The following is an 18,846-nucleotide window of genomic DNA, read 5'->3' as shown; positions in this document are numbered from 1 at the left end:
AAATATAGCAACAAGTTTTTGGCGCCGTTGCCGGGGAATTGTTAAAGATTAATATTACATAAAATTATACTAACTTCTACTTTGGTATATTTTCTCTTGCTGATTTTTCTAACCTTTTTCTTGCAATATTTTCTTGATCTATTTCAGGAATCTTAAGTGCATGCGCCGTCAAGGACAAACAGTCATATTACCAGTTGATCCTGAAATCGAGAAAACTTGCAGGAGGAATCGAAAGAGCAAGAGGCAAGAAAGAGTTTCAGCAACTGCTGAAACATCAAAAATCATGGCTGCCAATGTGAACAATAATGCTGGAAACAATGGGGGTAATAACGGTAATAATGGAGGTGCCGTAGAAGATCAAGCTAATGGTCGTAGCTTGAGAGATTACATTCTCCCTACTCTGACGGGAGTGCAGTCATGTATCAGGCCACCGGCAGTGGATGCAAACAACTTCGAGATTAAACCTGCCATCCTTCAAATGGTGCAGTCTTCGCCCGGTTGGTGGCCTCCCTTCTGAAGATCCTAATCTGCATCTCTCTAACTTCATGGAACTTTGTGAAACTTTTAAGGTTAATGGAGTTAGCGATGATGCTATTCGACTGAGATTGTTTCCATTCTCGCTCAGAGAACGAGCCAAGAGTTGGTTGAATTCCTTGCCACCTAATTCTATTGCCACCTGGAATGATCTGGCAACAAAATTCTTGTCAAAGTTCTTTCCTCCACCCAAGTCTGCAAAGCTGAGAGGAGAAATCAATAATTTCTGCCAACAAGATAATGAATCTCTCCATGAGGCTTGGGAGAGGTTTAAAGATCTGATCAGGAGGTGTCCTCATCATGGTATAGAGAAGTGGATGATGGTTCACAACTTCTACAACGGGCTGGTTGGTAATACTAGAACTCTAATAGATGCAGCAGCGGGCGGAGCTTTTATGAGAAAGAGTGCTAATGAGGCGTATGATCTATTGGAGGAGATGGCTCTAAACAATCAGCAGTGGCCAACTGAAAGGAGTCAATCTAAGAAAGTAGCTGGTGTGTTAGAAGTTGATGCCATCACAAAGTTAACAGCTCAGGTTGAGGCATTGACAAAAATAATTGCAGGGCAAGCTAAACAAGCCCAAATTGTTTGTGAGTTATGTGGAGGAAGTCATCACTTTTCGGAGTGTCAAGCAGATGTGGATGATTTGCCAATGGATGAAGCTAAAGCCATTGGGAATTTTTCACAAAACAACAACAACAACAATTATGGGTTCAACCAGGGTAACAACCGAAGAAATAGTGGGTTTTATCAGCAAAGAAATCAAAACCAACAGTTTAATCAGCAACAAGCCTCTGGTGGAAGTTCTAGTTTGCAGACAGATTTACTGCTCCAATTTATGACTGAAACTAGATCTTCAATTAAAGACCTGCAGACTCAGATGGGCCAGCTAGCAACTCAGGTAGCAACCCGCCCTCAAGGAAATTTGCCTAGCACAACTGAAGTCAATCCCAAAGAAAACTGCAAGGCAATTACCCTGAGGAGCGGTAAGAAGTATGATGGGCCTGAGCTACCGCAACCAGTTGAGGTAGATGAAGAAATAAACGCTCAACCAATGCAAACACCAACACCAACAGAAGAGAAGGCTACTGAAAGCTCAGCACTACCACAACAGTCTCCACCTATTAGCATTGATCATCATGTGAAGATACCCTATCCTCAGAGGCTCAGAAAGTCAAGCTTAGACAAGCAGTTCACCAAGTTTCTAGAAGTCTTCAAAAGACTTCACATTAACATTCCTTTTGCTGAAGCTCTAGAGCAGATGCCAAGTTATGTGAAGTTTATGAAGGAAATTTTGTCAAAAAAGAGGAAGATGGAGGATTATGAGACAGTGGCTCTAACTGAAGAGTGTAGCGCTATTCTACAGAAGAAACTCCCTCCAAAACTCAGAGATCCAGGGAGCTTCACTATTCCTTGTACTATTGGAAAAATTGAAGGAATAAATGCACTATGTGATTTGGGAGCCAGCATAAACTTAATGCCTTTGTCAGTGTTTAAAAGACTGCAGCTGGGTGAAGCAAAGCCAACCACGGTAAATCTTCAATTGGCGGATCGATCACTAGCTCATCCTAGAGGAGTCATTGAGGATGTGTTAGTAAAAGTTGACAAGTTCATCTTTCCAGCTGACTTCATTGTTCTGGATATGGAAGAAGACAGCAATGTTCCTATCATCTTGGGGAGACCTTTCTTGGCAACAGGGAAAGCACTAATTGATGTTCAGAAAGGAGAGTTAAAGCTGAGGGTACAAGGAGATGAAGTTGTATTTAATGTGCTCAAAGCAATGACCTACCCTACGACTAATGACAACTGTTTTGCAATTGATGTGGTGGACCAGTTGGTGGAGACAAAGACGCATGCTGAAGACCCTCTTAATCTGACTTTGGTACAAGAGGAGGTGGTGGAACAAGACGGTAAGGAAGCTTATGAGTATGCTTTGTGGCTCGACTCTTATGGCCCGCTGAATAGAAAATACTATGAAGAGTTAGGAGTCATACCAACAAAGCCTACCCCATCTACTGAAAAGCCTCCTCAACTAGAGTTAAAAGTCCTACCAGAGCATCTCAGGTATGAATATTTGGGAGAAAATAAAACACTTCCTGTTATTGTGGCATCTTCCCTATCTTCTGTAGAGACAGACAAGCTATTACGGGTTCTAAGGAAGCATACAAAAGCCATTGGATGGACTTTAGCAGATATTAAATGGATCAGCCCTTCAACTGTAATGCACAGAATCTTAATGGAGGAAGGAGTGAAGCCTACCATTGATGCACAACGAAGATTAAATCCACCAATGAAGGAGGTTGTCAGAAAAGAAGTATTAAAGTGGTTAGATGCCGGGGTAGCGTATCCTATTTCAGATAGTAAATGGGTGAGTCCAGTCCAAGTTGTTCCAAAGAAAGGAGGGATGACGGTGGTGAAGAATGAAAAGAATGAACTCATCCCAACCAGAACTGTCACGGGATGGAGAATTTGCATTGACTACCGGAAACTCAACAAGGCTACAAGAAAAGATCACTTTCCACTCCCATTCATTGATCAGATGTTAGACAAGTTGGCAGGACAAGAGTACTATTGTTTCCTTGATGGGTACTCAGGGTATCACCAAATAGCTATAGCACCGGAGGATCAAGAGAAAATAACATTCACATGTCCATATGGTACTTTTGCTTTTCGACGAATGCCATTTGGGCTGTGTAATGCTCCAGCAACATTTCAGAGGTGCATGATGGCCATATTTTCAGATTTAATAGAAAAGTGCATCGAGGTGTTCATGGATGACTTTTCAGTGTTTGGTTCATCGTTTGACCAATGTTTAAGCAACTTGGAATTGGTTTTAACAAGATGTGAAGACTCTAATTTGGTGTTGAACTGGGAAAAGTGCCATTTCATGGTTACAGAAGGAATAGTGCTGGGACACAAAATGTAACGCCCTAAATAATTAGGCACGCTACCCAAAATACTTATAAAGCCCTAATCCCCTAACTGGGATTACTAATTAAAATAGCGCAGAATTTAAACTTTTATATTAAACAGACTGAAAATAAACTTGTAATGTATTTAAAACTTTTCAAAATAGTTGGGATCCCAAAAATATTTACAAACTTATTACAAGTTCTTTCTTACTAGCCGACCTAAGCGGCAAAACAGAATACAAAAGTCAACACTATTAGACCCATAACCCGCTTGGTCTGAAGTGGCATGAACATGTACATTCTTCGCCCTGCTCCTGAAACTCATGGCTGATCAGCTAATGCCTTACCCTTTCCTGCACAGTAGAGCACCCGTGAGCCAAGCCCAGCAAGACAGTATAAATCATAACAAAAATATTATGCTCATTCACATATGTCTGTATAGCACAGACCTGATCATTATTTCATCATGCCCAATTATGTCTACGTGGCGTAGACCTATGTGTTGCGCTCACACATCTAATTAAATCTACGTGACGTAGACCCACGTGTTACTCTCACACGTCTAAATACATTAAGGCCTTAGAAGCGGTTCATCTCGGTTATGAGCACCGAGTCCAACCTGATTATGCCTTGAGCACATAATCCTTAAATCTCATTTCAATTAACATGGCATGGCATTTATACACATATATCACTAGGGTAATAACCCTAGGCTATTAGACTGTTCCTATTAGGGTAATAACCCTAATCCCGGTTACTTAATATTCATGCATATCATTCTCAACATAAGCGCCACTGCGCATACTCTACGTGCTAATCACTGTCTTACCTGTTGTCCCGCAATAGTAGAGATTCCAAATCCCCGGGTGCTCCCGACTGTGTGCCGGTAATCCTAGTCACACACAATCCGGGATTTTCACAAATAGGGTTAACCCCTGATTTCACATTCATAAAATAAATTCATGGCATTTCAAATATAGATAATCACATAGAGCTCGAAAAGAGCTTTCCAACGGTATAAAGAACGTCCCAAACGGAGTCCCGAGTCAAAAGTTATGGCCAAAACAAATTCAGGAAAAAGATGGCTCTGCGGTGTTTTATGGCCGGCGACCATAGATCCGGCCGCAGCCCTTTGGGTTCGAAAAACCCAGAAAACCAGATTTTAAGGTCTAAACATGCCCACTTTACCATATATTCGAACCTTAATCAATCCATACCCAAAATTAACTTCTTACAGATAAGAATCATCACAACAGAAAGCTAAAACAACAATTCCAACATGTAAACCCCTAATTTCAAATTATTCAACAACACAACAATCAAACTTCTCCAACAAGAACTCAAGCTCAAAACTTGAGCTTGACCTCAAACCAAACCAAATAATTCCAGCAGCAAACAACCACAACAACTTGAGATTTAGGTTAAGAAAACCCTAGAATTTCAACTAAAGCTCAATCAAACACCACAACAATGATTCAAGCACAAACATACTCAAATTAAACAAGAACTCACAACCATGCAACATATTACCATCTTCAACAAAATCATGCTTTTCCACAATAAATTCAGCGAGGATAACAAGGATTTAAGCTTCAAAGTTTACCTCAAAATTCAATTCAAATGCTAGCACAAAGATCCACCAAGATTAAGCTTCAAATCCAACCAATTTTCTTCAAATTCAACTTGAAATAACAAGAGGGTTTGGGAGAGAGAGGGGGTCGGCCAAGAGGAAAGCAAAACCAGAAAATTGCTTTTCATTTCATCAAAAATCAATTTTAATCAAACATAATAATTAGGGGTGAAATGACCAAAATGCCCTCATGGCTTATTATTCACACCTACACCCTCACAAGGGTAAATAAGTCATTTCAATACTCAATTAATTTCAAATAAATTTCAGATTATCATTCATCAAATAAAATGCCAAATTATCAATCCAATTTACATTTCGGGCCGAACCGGTTCGGCCCGAAATTCCGATTGTGACTATACCGCGCTAACTCCGTCGTAACACACTCGAAAAGACAACACAGGTATACTATATAATAATATAGTTCTATTAAGCACGTAATTAATTTAATCTCAACAATTTACCCTTCTCGGGTCATAATTACCAAAATGCCCCTGGCTCACCAACGGGGTCTTTAATATATTAAAATTCATATAAAATCACATATATTAAATTATATAATAATATAATTTCCTCAATTATACATAATTATCTAGTTAGGGTTTTGCTAATCCATTTCTTAATTCCGAGTATTACAATTATCCCCTCCTTATAGAAATTTCGTCCCGAAATTTACCTGAACAACTCCGGATATTTCTGCTGCATATCCGTCTCGAGTTCCCAAGTTGCCTCTTCTACTTTACTGTTCCTCCATAGTACTTTCACCAGTGCCAGTGTCTTGCTTCTCAAGACTTTTTCTCTTCTATCAAGTATTTGCACTGGTTGTTCCTCGTATGACAAGTCCGGCTGAAGTTCCAATGCTTCATAACTCAGAGCATGGGACGAGTCTGAGACATATTTCCGAAGCATTGAAACATGAAACACATTATGTACTGCCACACTGGGGGCATAGCCAACCTGTACGCTACTTGCCCTATCCTCTCAAGGATTTCAAAAGGTCCAATGAACCTCGGGCTAAGCTTTCCTTTCTTCCCAAAGCGTTTTATGCCTTTCATCGGAGATATTCGGAGAAATACCATGTCCCCGACTTGAAAATCAATATCTCGACGCTTTGGATCGGCATAACTCTTTTGCCTACTCTGAGCCGCGAGCATTCGCGCTCTAATCTTATCAACTGCCTCACTTGTTTTACGAACGGCTTCGGGACCCAAGAACTTTCTTTCACCCACTTCATCCCGGTTGAATGGGCGATCTACATTTTCTTCCATACAAAAGTTCATAAGGAGCCATCCCGATTGTTGCACGATAGCCGTTATTATAAGAAAACTCGATCGTGGAAGGTACTTTACCCATGATCCCTCAAAGTCAAGCACACATGCCCGTAGCATGTCCTCTAAAATCTGAATGGTCCTCTCGGATTGCCCATCCGTCTGAGGATGAAAAGCTGTGCTGAACTTTAACTGAGTTCCCATAGCTCGATGCAGACTCTCCCAGAATCTCGATGTAAACTTTGGATCTCTATCCGACACAATGGACTTTGGGACACCGTGCAGACGAACAATTTCTCTAACATATAATTCAGCATACTGATCAATGGAGAAATTCGTCCGAACAGGTAAAAAGTGAGCAGACTTTGTAAACCTGTCCACTATGACCCACACAGAGTCAAATTGTCCTGTGGTTCTAGGCATACCTACCACGAAGTCCATAGCTATATCTTCCCATTTCCATTACGGTATTTTCGGTGGTTGCGGCAACCTGCAGGTCGCTGGTGTTCAGCTTTCACTTGCTGACATGTAAGGCACTTTGCAACATACTCGCCGATGTCATTCTTCATGCCTGGCCACCAAAACATGGCTTTCACGTCTTGGTACATCTTTGTCGACCCTGGATGAACTGAATAAGGAGTCGTGTGAGACTCATCCATGATCTCTTTCTTGATGTTTTCATTCATAGGCACACAAACTCGACTTCCAAATCTCAACATTCCCGTTTCATCTACTGAGAAATCACTAGCCTTCCCAGCCAAAACCCTAGCTCGGGTTTTTATCAACTCTGAATCTTGCTTTTGTGCTTCATTAATTCTCTCTAAAAGAGTGGATTGTAGGGTAATATTAGCCAATTGCCCCACAACCAACTCAATCTGAGCTCGAGTCATTTCATTTGCTAACGGTCGGGAGATTTGCTTCATAGTACTCAACTGACTCTGACCTTTTCTACTCAAAGCGTCAGCAACCACATTGGCTTTACCAGGATGATAAAGGATCTCACAATCATAATCCTTCACCAATTCTAGCCAACGTCTTTGTCTCATATTCAAGTCCTTCTGGGTGAAGAAGTATTTCAGACTTTTATGATCGCATATATCTCACATTTCTCGCCATAAAGGTAATGCCGCCAAATCTTTAGCGCAAATACCATCGCTGCGAGTTCTAAATCGTGAGTAGGGTACCTCTGCTCGTACTCCTTTAACTCGCCGAGAAGCGTAAGCTATTACCCTCCCGGCTGCATAAGCACACGGTCGAGACCCCGTCTCGAGGCATCACAATATACCACAAACATTTCCTTATCTGAAGGAAGAGTTAGTACAGGAGCGGTAATCAAGCGTTGCTTTAACTCCAGGAAACTTTTCTCACACCGATCAGTCCAAACAAACTTCTGGTTCTTTCGGGTCAGCTCCGTTAAGGGTACAGCAATCTTTGAAAAACCCTCAACGAACCGACGATAATAACCAGCCAAACCCGAAAACTTCGACCTCTCGTAGCCGCCTTCGCATCGGCCAATCCCGTACGGCTTCAATTTTAGCGGATCCACCATGATCCCATCTTTATCCACTATGTGCCCCAAAAATGAGACACGAGATAACCAGAATTCACACTTTTTGAACTTAGCATAAAGCTTGTGATCCCGTAATCTTTGCAAAACCGCTCTGAGATGCAACTCATGCTCTTCTTCTGTCTCAGAGTACACCAAAATGTCATCGATAAACACAATCACGAACCTATCCAGATAATCCTTGAACACTCGGTTCATCAAATCAATGAATGCCGCCGGGGCATTAGTGAGTCCAAAAGACATCACAAGAAATTCATAGTGTCCATACCGAGTACGGAACGCAGTTTTCGGGATATCTTCCTCTCGAATTCTCAATCGATGATAGCTCCGAGCGAAGATCGATCTTGGAAAAGACCGTCTTCCCCTTCGGTTGATCAAACGTATCATCAATTCGAGGTAAAGGATACTTGTTCTTAATGGTAAGCTTGTTCAACTCCCGTAGTCAATACACATTCGCAGGTTCCGTCTTTCTTATTTACAAACAAAACCGGAGCACCCCAAGGTGAGTAACTCGGTACGATGAATCCCGCATTTAGTAACTCTTGCAATTGTATCTTCAATTCCTTCAACTCAGCTGGAGCCATTCGGTACGGTGACTTAGACACTGGATCCACTCCGGAGCCGGTTCAATAACAAATTCAATCTCCGGACAGTGGCAATCCCGCAAATCTTCCGGAAAGACATCAAGGAACTCACATACCAATTTCGTATTCTCAGTGCCACGATGTCACAGTTGGCTAGTGTTCACTGTAGTAACTATGAACCCTAGACAACCTCTACCCATCAGGTCTTTAGCTTTCAACAGTGATATTCTCGGTATGCGTGCCCCTTGAACTTTACCCACGAACACCGCTGGGTTAGCACCGTCGGGCTCAAACACCACCATCTTCCGTTTGCAGTCAATCATCGCTCCATATTTAGACGGAAAATCCATTCCCGGGATTATGTCAAAATCGTATAATTGCAACTCAATTAGATTGGCGGTCAACTCACTAATCGTCAATCCAAAAAGACAAGGACCGAATCCACCTTGTGGATATTATCGTGTCTCCCGAGGGTAACAGTGGGTTCCAAACCCCGAAACATAAATATCACATGGTTTATGTAAACTTTCTATCACTCTACTCGATACATATGAATGAGTAGCTCCCGAATCAAATAACACAGTATAATCACAACCATTAATAGATAACTGACCTGTCACAACTGACGGACTAGCATCAGCATCTCGCGAGTTATAGTGAAAAGTCGCCCGGGTTACGAGCAACATTCTTCTTAGGCTCTTCTCTCTTGGCTTGGGGACAGTCTCTGATAAAGTGGCCCACCATGCCACACTGGAAACATGCCTTGGCTCGGCACTCACCAGGATGATGCTTCTTGCATTTAGAACATTCTGAATATGATCGGAATGAGGACCCGCGACCCTGACGGCCACCTCTGTTTCCCCGAAACTTTCTATTTCCCCCTGAAGCTCCGGAAGCCTCAGCCTTCCGCTTGGGCTCAGGGTTGCCACTGTCGGTCCCCTTACTGACATTACCACCAGCAGGAGGGTTTGATGCCATGGCGGCATCCTTTGCGGCCTCGCTCCTTCATTACTTGCCGCTTGGCCTCCTCGGCAATTAAGGCCAAGTCTACCACTCTCTTATACAGAGTGTCATGTGATGTGGTAATCTTCAAGTCCCGACTAATTGTAGCATTTAGTCCTCGAACATATTTCGCTTCGGTAAAATCCGTAGGCACCGGATCACCAGCAAATTTAGATAACCAATCGAATTCCAGAGTATATTCGGCCACAGACATTTTCCCCTGAGTCAACTTCACAAAATCTTCTTGGTGTGAAGTCCTCACCGCAACGTTATAAAACTTTTCTTCAAAAAGTTTCTTAAACTCTTCCCATGTCATCACACTGACATCTCGAGTCTGATTCACTATATCCCACCATACGCGGGCATGATCTTGAAACATAAAGGCCGCACAATTCACCCTCTCAGTTCCCGTCACCCCCATGTTATCGAGGATACGGGTAACAGTGCTCATCCATTGATCGGCCTTAATAATATCAATGCCTCCCAGAAAAGCCGGAGGTTGCAGCTTCACAAACCGCTCGAACACAGAGTCCCGGTGCGGCATAATATACCCTTGGTTACCCACCACCGGCACAGTGAGCCGGTGGTAACCCTTGATTCACGGGGCAGCTGTTGCCTTAAACGTTGCAACTCTTCCTCTTGACGAAGTATGACACTTCGCATTTCATGAAACATCTGTCGCCGGTCGAGCGGGAGGATTAGCATTAACGGCCCCCGCATTATCCCCGGATTTTGCGGAGGTGGAGGCGATCTTGGTGGATCGGTTGGGTAACCCCGGCTCTACTTGCTCGCCTTGTGGTCTAGATGATTGCGGAGGGTCCATTACTAGTACCCCGTAATCAACAACCCTGCGAGTTAAGCACCAATACCACACTTACGCACTTATTGCCTTAAACCCTAACTCATCTATTTACCTCATACATATTTACATAAACAAATAGCATTTATAGCATGGCATCACATAACACATACATACTCTAGATGCTTGAATACTGCCTAAAATGGAAAGCGGTAAACAGATGATCACACATACAGTCAAGTATTTACTCTCAATACTTACTGCACCATGAGTCGAGCCTATCTCTGACGAAGAATGTACATGTTCGGCCGATCTACAGGAAGTTTAAAAACCTTGGCGCTCTGATACCAAATTGTAACGCCCTAAATAATTAGGCACGCTACCCAAAATACTTATAAAGCCCTAATCCCCTAACTGGGATTACTAATTAAAATAGCGTAGAATTTAAACTTTTATATTAAACGATCGAAAATAAACTTGTAATATATTTAAAACTTTTCAAAATAGTTGGGATCCCAAAAATATTTACAAACTTATTACAAGTTCTTTCTTACTAGCCGACCTAAGCGGCAAAACAGAATACAAAAGTCAACACTATTAGACCCATAACCCGCTTGGTCTGAAGTGGCATGAACATGTACATTCTTCGCCCTGCTCCTGAAACTCATGGTCGATCGCCTAATGCCTTACCCTTTCCCCGCACAAGAGAGCACCCGTGAGCCAAGCCCAAAGAAGACAAGATAACTCATAACAAAAATATTATGCTCATTCACATATGTCTGTATAGCACAGACCTGATCATTATTTCATCATGCCCAATTATGTCTACGTGGCGTAGACCTATGTGTTGCGCTCACACATCTAATTAAATCTACGTGACGTAGACCCACGTGTTACTCTCACACGTCTAAATACATTAAGGCCTTAGAAGCGGTTCATCTCGGTTATGAGCACCGAGTCCAACCTGATTATGCCTTGAGCACATAATCCTTAAATCTCATTTCAATTAACATGGCATGGCATTTATACACATATATCACTAGGGTAATAACCCTAGGCTATTAGACCGTTCCTATTAGGGTAATAACCCTAATCCCGGTTACTTAATATTCATGCATATCATTCTCAACATAAGTGCCACTGCGCATACTCTACGTGCTAATCACTGTCTTACCCGTTGTCCCGCAATAGTAGAGATTCCAAATCCCCGGTGCTCCCGACTGTGTGCCGTAATCCTAGTCACACAAAATCCGGGATTTTCACAAATAGGGTTAACCCCTGATTTCACATTCATAAAATAAATTCATGGCATTTCAAATATAGATAATCACATAGAGCTCGAAAAGAGCTTTCCAACGGTATAAAGAACGTCCCAAACGGAGTCCCGAGTCAAAAGTTATGGCCAAAACAAATTCAGGAAAAAGATGGCTCTGCGGTGTTTTATGGCCGCGGCGACCATAGATCTGGCCGCGGCCACTGGGTTCGAAAAATCCAGAAAACCAGATTTTAAGGTCTAAACATGCCCACTTTACCATATATTCGAACCTTAATCAATCCATACCCAAAATTAACTTCTTACAGATAAGAATCATCACAACAGAAAGCTAAAACAACAATTCCAACATGTAAACCCCTAATTTCAAATTATTCAACAACACAACAATCAAACTTCTCCAACAAGAACTCAAGCTCAAAACTTGAGCTTGACCTCAAACCAAACCAAATAATTCCAGCAGCAAACAACCACAACAACTTGAGATTTAGGTTAAGAAAACCCTAGAATTTCAACTAAAGCTCAATCAAACACCACAACAATGATTCAAGCACAAACATACTCAAATTAAACAAGAACTCACAACCATGCAACATATTACCATCTTCAACAAAATCATGCTTTTCCACAATAAATTCAGCGAGGATAACAAGGATTTAAGCTTCAAAGTTTACCTCAAAATTCAATTCAAATGCTAGCACAAAGATCCACCAAGATTAAGCTTCAAATCCAACCAATTTTCTTCAAATTCAACTTGAAATAACAAGAGGGTTTGGGAGAGAGAGGGGGTCGGCCAAGAGGAAAGCAAAACCAGAAAATTGCTTTTCATTTCATCAAAAATCAATTTTAATCAAACATAATAATTAGGGGTGAAATGACCAAAATGCCCTCATGGCTTATTATTCACACCTACACCCTCACAAGGGTAAATAAGTCATTTCAATACTCAATTAATTTCAAATAAATTTCAGATTATCATTCATCAAATAAAATGCCAAATTATCAATCCAATTTACATTTCGGGCCCGAACCCGGTTCGGCCCGAAATTCCCGGTTGTGACTATACCGCGCTAACCTGTCAGAACACACCTGAAAAGACAACACAGGTATACTATATAATAATATAGTTCTATTAAGCACGTAATTAATTTAATCTCAACAATTTACCCTTCTCGGGTCATAATTACCAAAATGCCCCTGGCTCACCAACGGGGTCTTTAATATATTAAAATTCATATAAAATCACATATATTAAATTATATAATAATATAATTTCCTCAATTATACATAATTATCTAGTTAGGGTTTTGCTAATCCATTTCTTAATTCCGAGTATTACACAAAATCTCGAAAGAAGGTATTGAGGTTGACAGAGCCAAAGTATCTACAATTGAGAACTTGCCTCCTCCAGTTTCAGTTAAGGGAGTCCGAAGCTTCTTGGGTCATGCCGGGTTCTATAGAAGATTTATCAAAGACTTCTCCAAAGTTGCCAAACCGCTATCCAATCTTCTCGCTAGTGGAGTACCTTTTGAATTTGGGAAAGATTGTCTTGAAGCATTCCAGATTCTCAAGGATAAGTTAATCTCAGGACCGATCGTGACTACACCAAACTGGGAATTACCTTTTGAAATCATGTGCGATGCAAGTGATTATGCCATTGGAGCAGTTTTGGGACAACGGGTTGACAAGGTATTCAGAACCATTTACTATGCAAGCAAAACTTTGAATGATGCTCAACTGAACTACGCTACTACAGAAAAAGAGATGCTGGCTATAGTGTTTGCATGTGACAAATTTCGACCCTACTTGATTGGAAATAAAGTGATAGTGTATACATATCATTCAGCAATCAAATACTTGATGACTAAGAAGGATGCCAAACCACGACTGATTAGATGGGTTCTTCTTTTGCAAGAATTTGATCTAGACATAAAAGACAAGAAGGGTACTGAAAACTTGGTGGCAGATCACTTGTCAAGACTAGAGCTGGAAGAAAGTCAGAATACGAAAGAGGTACAAATAAATGAACAATTTCCCGATGAACAACTCTTTAGTGTAAGGGAAAGTCTTATGGTACCATGGTATGCTGATTATGTTAACTACTTAGCTGCCAATATCACTCCTCGTGAGCTATCTCGCCAACAATTAAAGAAATTCTTTTCCGAGGTGAAACATTACTACTGGGAAGAGCCAATCCTCTACAAGCACTGTGCAGATCAGATAATAAGAAGGTGTGTGCCTGAAGAGGAGATGTACTCTATTCTTAATCACTGTCATGCTCTACCATGTGGGGGACACTTCAGTGGAACTAGAACAGCTGCCAAGGTGTTGCAAAGCGGATTCTTTTGGCCAACACTTTTCAAAGATGCTAGTACTTTTGTGAAGGCATGTGATCGTTGTCAGCGTACAGGAAACATCTCAAGAAGAAACGAAATGCCTTTGACAGGAATCTTGGAAGTAGATTGTTTGATGTATGGGGGATAGACTTTATGGGTCCTTTTCCTTCGTCATTTAGCAATCTATACATATTGCTAGCTGTGGATTACGTATCAAAATGGGTAGAAGCTGCAGCAACACCAGCTAATGATGGAAAAACAGTTCTTCGGTTCCTTCAGAAGAATATATTCACGCGGTTTGGTACTCCCCGAGCGATCATAAGCGATGAAGGGAGTCACTTCTGCAATAAACAGTTCGAAGCTCTTCTTTCAAAATATGGTGTTCGGCATAGGACTACCCTCCCATATCATCCACAAAGTAATGGCCAAGCTGAGATTTCTAACCGAGAAATAAAGACGATTCTGGAGAAAACGGTGCAGAGATCGAGGAAAGATTGGTCAAGAAAGTTGGATGACGCATTGTGGGCTTATAGAACAGCGTTCAAAACGCCAATCGGGATGTCACCATATCGGTTGGTGTTTGGAAAGGCGTGTCATTTACCGGTGGAGTTAGAACACAAAGCGTATTGGGCAATGAAAACTCTGAACATGGACTTAAAGGTTGCTGGGCAGAAAAGACTATTACAGTTGGATGAATTGGAAGAATTTCGAAACGAAGCTTATGAAAACGCTAAGATTTACAAGGAAAGAACTAAAAGGTGGCATGACCGAAATTTAGTCAGAAAGGAGTTTCAACCTGGTCAACAAGTTCTACTCTTTAACTCAAGACTAAAGTTGTTTCCTGGTAAATTAAAATCGAGATGGTCAGGGCCATTTACAGTGATCAAGGTGTTTCCCTATGGAGCGGTGGAACTAAAAGGTGAAGGTCCTAATACTTTCAAAGTGAATGGGCAGCGATTAAAGCTCTACTTGGGAGGTCAATTTGATCAAACCAAGTCCGCCATGATTCTGGCGCCAATATGAAGATCTCGATCAACGTCTAGCTAAGCGACGATAAAGTTAGCGCTAATTGGGAGGCAACCCAAATTTCTTTATGATTTAGTGAACTTTTTTTTTAGTTTTTGCTGTTAAATTTTCTTTTTCGGTTCTAATTACTCAAAAAAAAAATAAATAAATAAAATGGACTCGCTCAGTGGCCGCGGCGAGATAGACCTTGGCCGCGGCCATAAGGTCCTTACAGAGAGGACGTATTTTCGTCGATTTCTAGCCGCGGCGAGGCTTTATATGGCCGCGGCTAGATTGGCCAGTTTCCCTTTTTAAAGAGCCAAATCCCTACATTTCAAATCAAACCCCACATTCAAATCCCTACCTTCTCCAGCCGAAAAACCATTCTCCTCACCATATTTTCTTCATCTAATCCCATTCAAAACCAATTTTCATCAAATTTATCCATAAACTCTCATCCTAAATCATCATAATCCCTTATTTCTCTCATATAACACTCTCTTCCTCTAAAAATCCATTCCAAAATCCCTAAACCTCACCCAAATTTCAGAAAAATCACTATTCACCTTCTTCTTCCCTAAAGCTTCAAGGTTCTCATCAATGGAGGTTGACTAAAGATTGATTTTCATTGAGGTAACAAATTTTAATCTCTCTACACAAGTTTGATTGGATTATTTGTGGATTGTTAGAGAATATTAGACTTTGTGTTGAAGTTTTTTGGAATTTTTGCTCATACATTGTTGAATATTATTGTGGTGAGTGCAATTGAGTGTGATTGTGAAAGGGTTAATTCCCGGGAAGTGGATTTTTAAGGGGAAGTGCTGTCGAAATTTTGAAAATTCTTGAGAGTTAGAAAAAAATTTGGGTGCTATGGGTCCAAAAAGGTCAAGAGTGAGTGAGGAAGTGGGAGCGTCATCATCCAACCCACCTAGGGGTCGCTCTAATCTTGATAGAGTAAGGTTTACCAACATGGATGCTCAAGAGCGGTTTTTGAAATTGAAAGATAGGGCATTCATTGAAGATAGAGGGATAGACATTGTAAACCTAAGCCAAACTGCAAACCTCCCTCCTGCCTTTGCGTCTATTAGAGATCAAATCTTAAATAGGCAGTGGACTAAGTTTGTAGATGTCACTGAGCGGGGTAACCAAACTCTAGCTTTAGAATTTTTAGCCAACTGGCCTGAAAGAGAGGATGGCAAAGTAAGAGTTAGGGGGGTTAAGGTGCCTGCTTCCACCGCCGATATTCATGCTCTTTATGAGCTTCCAACCTTTACTATAGAGCAGCAACCTTTGAAGCAGCAAATCCGAGCAAAAAGTTTTATGTGGATATAGCCGAAACTCTAGGGTATCCGGGACTTAGATTTCATACCTATGATGGAGAACTGTATCAATTGTTTCGGTGTGAACTCAACCCAATAGCCAAGGCGTGGCTGTACTTTGTCAGTGCAAGGTTGCTCCCGAACAAACACTTTTCTGATGCTCAGATTGACAGGCTTAAATATGTTTATGGAATTATGAAAGGGTATAATTTGAATGTGGGGGACATCATTCGACTGACATTTGATATAATGGTTGAGGGTTCTTGTGGTGGTGGACTTGGGCTTGCTGGCATTATCACTGATCTGTGTGAGAAACATGGAGTACCACAGTACTCTTATGATACTAAGGTAGCGCCGCGGCGTAGTATCAATTTATCCACTGTTATGCGACTCAAACCTCCTCATCCTCATGGTCAACCACCAGCTCGGGGAGATCCTCCCGCACCAGAACAAGAGGAGCATGAGGACATTGAACCACCACGTCTTGTCGGGCCTCTTGACCCCGCCATGCAGTACACTCACAATCAGCTGAATTATCTGATTCAGCAGAACATGCATATGCAGAATTACATGGCCCAGCGGAGTCTCTTTGATGAGCAGCAGGTGGCTCAATTGAACACACTTGTCACGAGGATGAATATCGGTGTGGATGATCCAAATTATTTTCCCATGCCACCCCGCTTCAACCCTTATGACCAGCCACCGCCGCCGAACCCCTTTTAAGGGGCTCAGGTAAGTTTCTCTCACCCTGGTTTATTTTCATACATTGGGACAATGTGCATTTTAGTTTTGGGGGGGGGGGGGGTGGGGGGAGACTTAAATTTTTTCGCGTTTATTTGTTTTAGTTTAGTTGTTTTAGTTTTTGTTAGTCCTGTGTGATAGCTAAATTGAAAGATTGATTGAATTGTTGTTATTCACTTGTGCAATGGATTAAAACATAACTGTGTGCTTGACTTGCAACTATTTGAATTAAGGGGGATGTGTGCTAGGAAGTGATTCATGTAGACTTAAAACATTTGTTATTCTCGCATATTATTTCTGTTCTATTTGGTTTGTGGAATGATTGATTGTACATGAAATAGAATTTGTTTGACATACTCTCTTGAAGCGAAATCCTTGATTTTTTTTTTTTTTGGAAAGTGATTTAGGCAAGTTTTCTTTGGAACGATTGAGACTTTCAAGCCTACCTAGAAATTTTCACCCTAGTATACCCAAAGTTGAGCCTTAGCCTGTTTTTAATTTTTTTTTTTTCACCACTTAACTGAGCTGAATTCGTTATCTTTAACTCTTTACACCCTGAACATACCTTATTATGCCATGAGCCTTGAAGCAAGTCTGGGGGGGGATAAGTGTTGTAAGTGGAAAAATAAAGTGTAGGGGTGAGAGATTGAGAAAAAAGAATAATATTGTGTGTTGTGCCTCTGAAAAAAAAAAAAAAAAAAAAAGAAGAAGAAGAAAAATGCAAAAATGTCCTCTTGAAAAAAAAAAGTTAAGAAAATGATGAGGTACACACATAAGAAAAATTGCAATCTCTTATTTCTGTTTTTGGGATATATGGAAAGAAAGCAAAATAAATGTCTAGGCTTGCTTGGTTAATAGCGCTTATGGTATAGTGTAGCCGAAATGACTTCTCACCTACCCATGTACCTAAGCCATGCGATGCTAACCGAAAAAGACCTATTGATTCCAAATAGAAATTTGTCAACATTAGTGGAGAGAGGTATGTCATGCAAACTTATTGATCATGTGTTAGTGGGATGTTGGAAAGTTTAGAACAGTTGTGATATAGATGGCAATTGCGATGTTTTATGTTTGTATGAATTACTTACTTGTAAATTGCACATTCAAATTAGTTTTTAGAGTTGGCAAGTTGAAATTCTGGTTATTGATAGATTGAAGTTGTGCAGGTGGTGGTAACAGTTCAATTGTCGGAAAGCTTAGCTATCATTGTTAGTTTGTTTGTTTTTAGTTTAGTCTTAGTTTACTCGGGGACGAGTAAAGAGTCAGTTTGGGGGAATTTGTTAGGCTATTTTTGGCCTAGGTTTCGGATCTATTCTATGTGTGTTTTTCACTGTATTGGGACGGAATTACGCTTGTTTTCTATGTTTTCAGGTTCTTTGGAATAAAAGAGGTCTCGGGGGCAGAAATTCAACAAAAGACGGGCTGAGCCAAGGAAAACACGAATTATGAAGTATTTTGCACATCTGGCCGCGGCTAGACATAGCTTGGCCGCGGCTAGATCACAAAATAACCAATATTTAGAAAGTCGCTCCGGTCGCGCGGCTAGACATAGCTTGGCCGCGGCTAAAAGCTCCTTACAGAACAGGCGATTTTTATCACTTATCTGGCCGCGGCGAGAGTGTATATGGCCGCGGCGAGATCCCGTACGGACCAGGGGCATTTTCGTCCATCGAACCCTAAATTTTAGTTATAAATAGAAAACTGCGATTGGAAGTTAGGGAGAGCGATCAGAAACCCTAAAATACAGCAGAGAGCGGCAGGAAGAGCACAGAGATTCAAGTGACGATCCGAAATTCATCCACCAACAGTTCTTTTCTTTATTCCCCTTTAATTTCTTTATGTTGAATTTTGCTATAGGAATGGTTATGGATTTGT

General features: G+C 41.2%; 1 protein-coding gene and 1 non-coding gene across 2 annotated transcripts; one reads left to right on the top strand and one right to left on the bottom strand.

Moving 5' to 3' along the window:
* Nucleotides 1-734: 734 nt before the first annotated feature.
* On the bottom strand, nucleotides 735-841 carry LOC115718229 (small nucleolar RNA R71). The gene has a single exon (XR_004011813.2). It is a non-coding gene; the product is annotated as a small nucleolar RNA R71 (small nucleolar RNA).
* A 1,474-nt stretch (nucleotides 842-2,315) lies between these two features.
* On the top strand, nucleotides 2,316-14,980 carry LOC133038461 (uncharacterized). Its single transcript, XM_061116623.1, has 4 exons — nucleotides 2,316-2,522; nucleotides 3,201-3,457; nucleotides 13,004-13,729; nucleotides 14,026-14,980. Exons 1-4 carry the CDS (start codon nucleotides 2,316-2,318, stop codon nucleotides 14,927-14,929), a joined length of 2,094 nt encoding a protein of 697 aa, XP_060972606.1. The 3' UTR covers nucleotides 14,930-14,980.
* The last annotated feature ends 3,866 nt before the right edge of the window (nucleotides 14,981-18,846 follow it).

The sequence above is a fragment of the Cannabis sativa genome, chromosome 5 (genome assembly GCF_029168945.1).
Source record: "Cannabis sativa cultivar Pink pepper isolate KNU-18-1 chromosome 5, ASM2916894v1, whole genome shotgun sequence".
Taxonomy (NCBI): domain Eukaryota; kingdom Viridiplantae; phylum Streptophyta; class Magnoliopsida; order Rosales; family Cannabaceae; genus Cannabis; species Cannabis sativa.
Note: the sequence above shows the minus strand (reverse complement) of the source record. Positions and strands in the feature narration are given on the sequence as shown.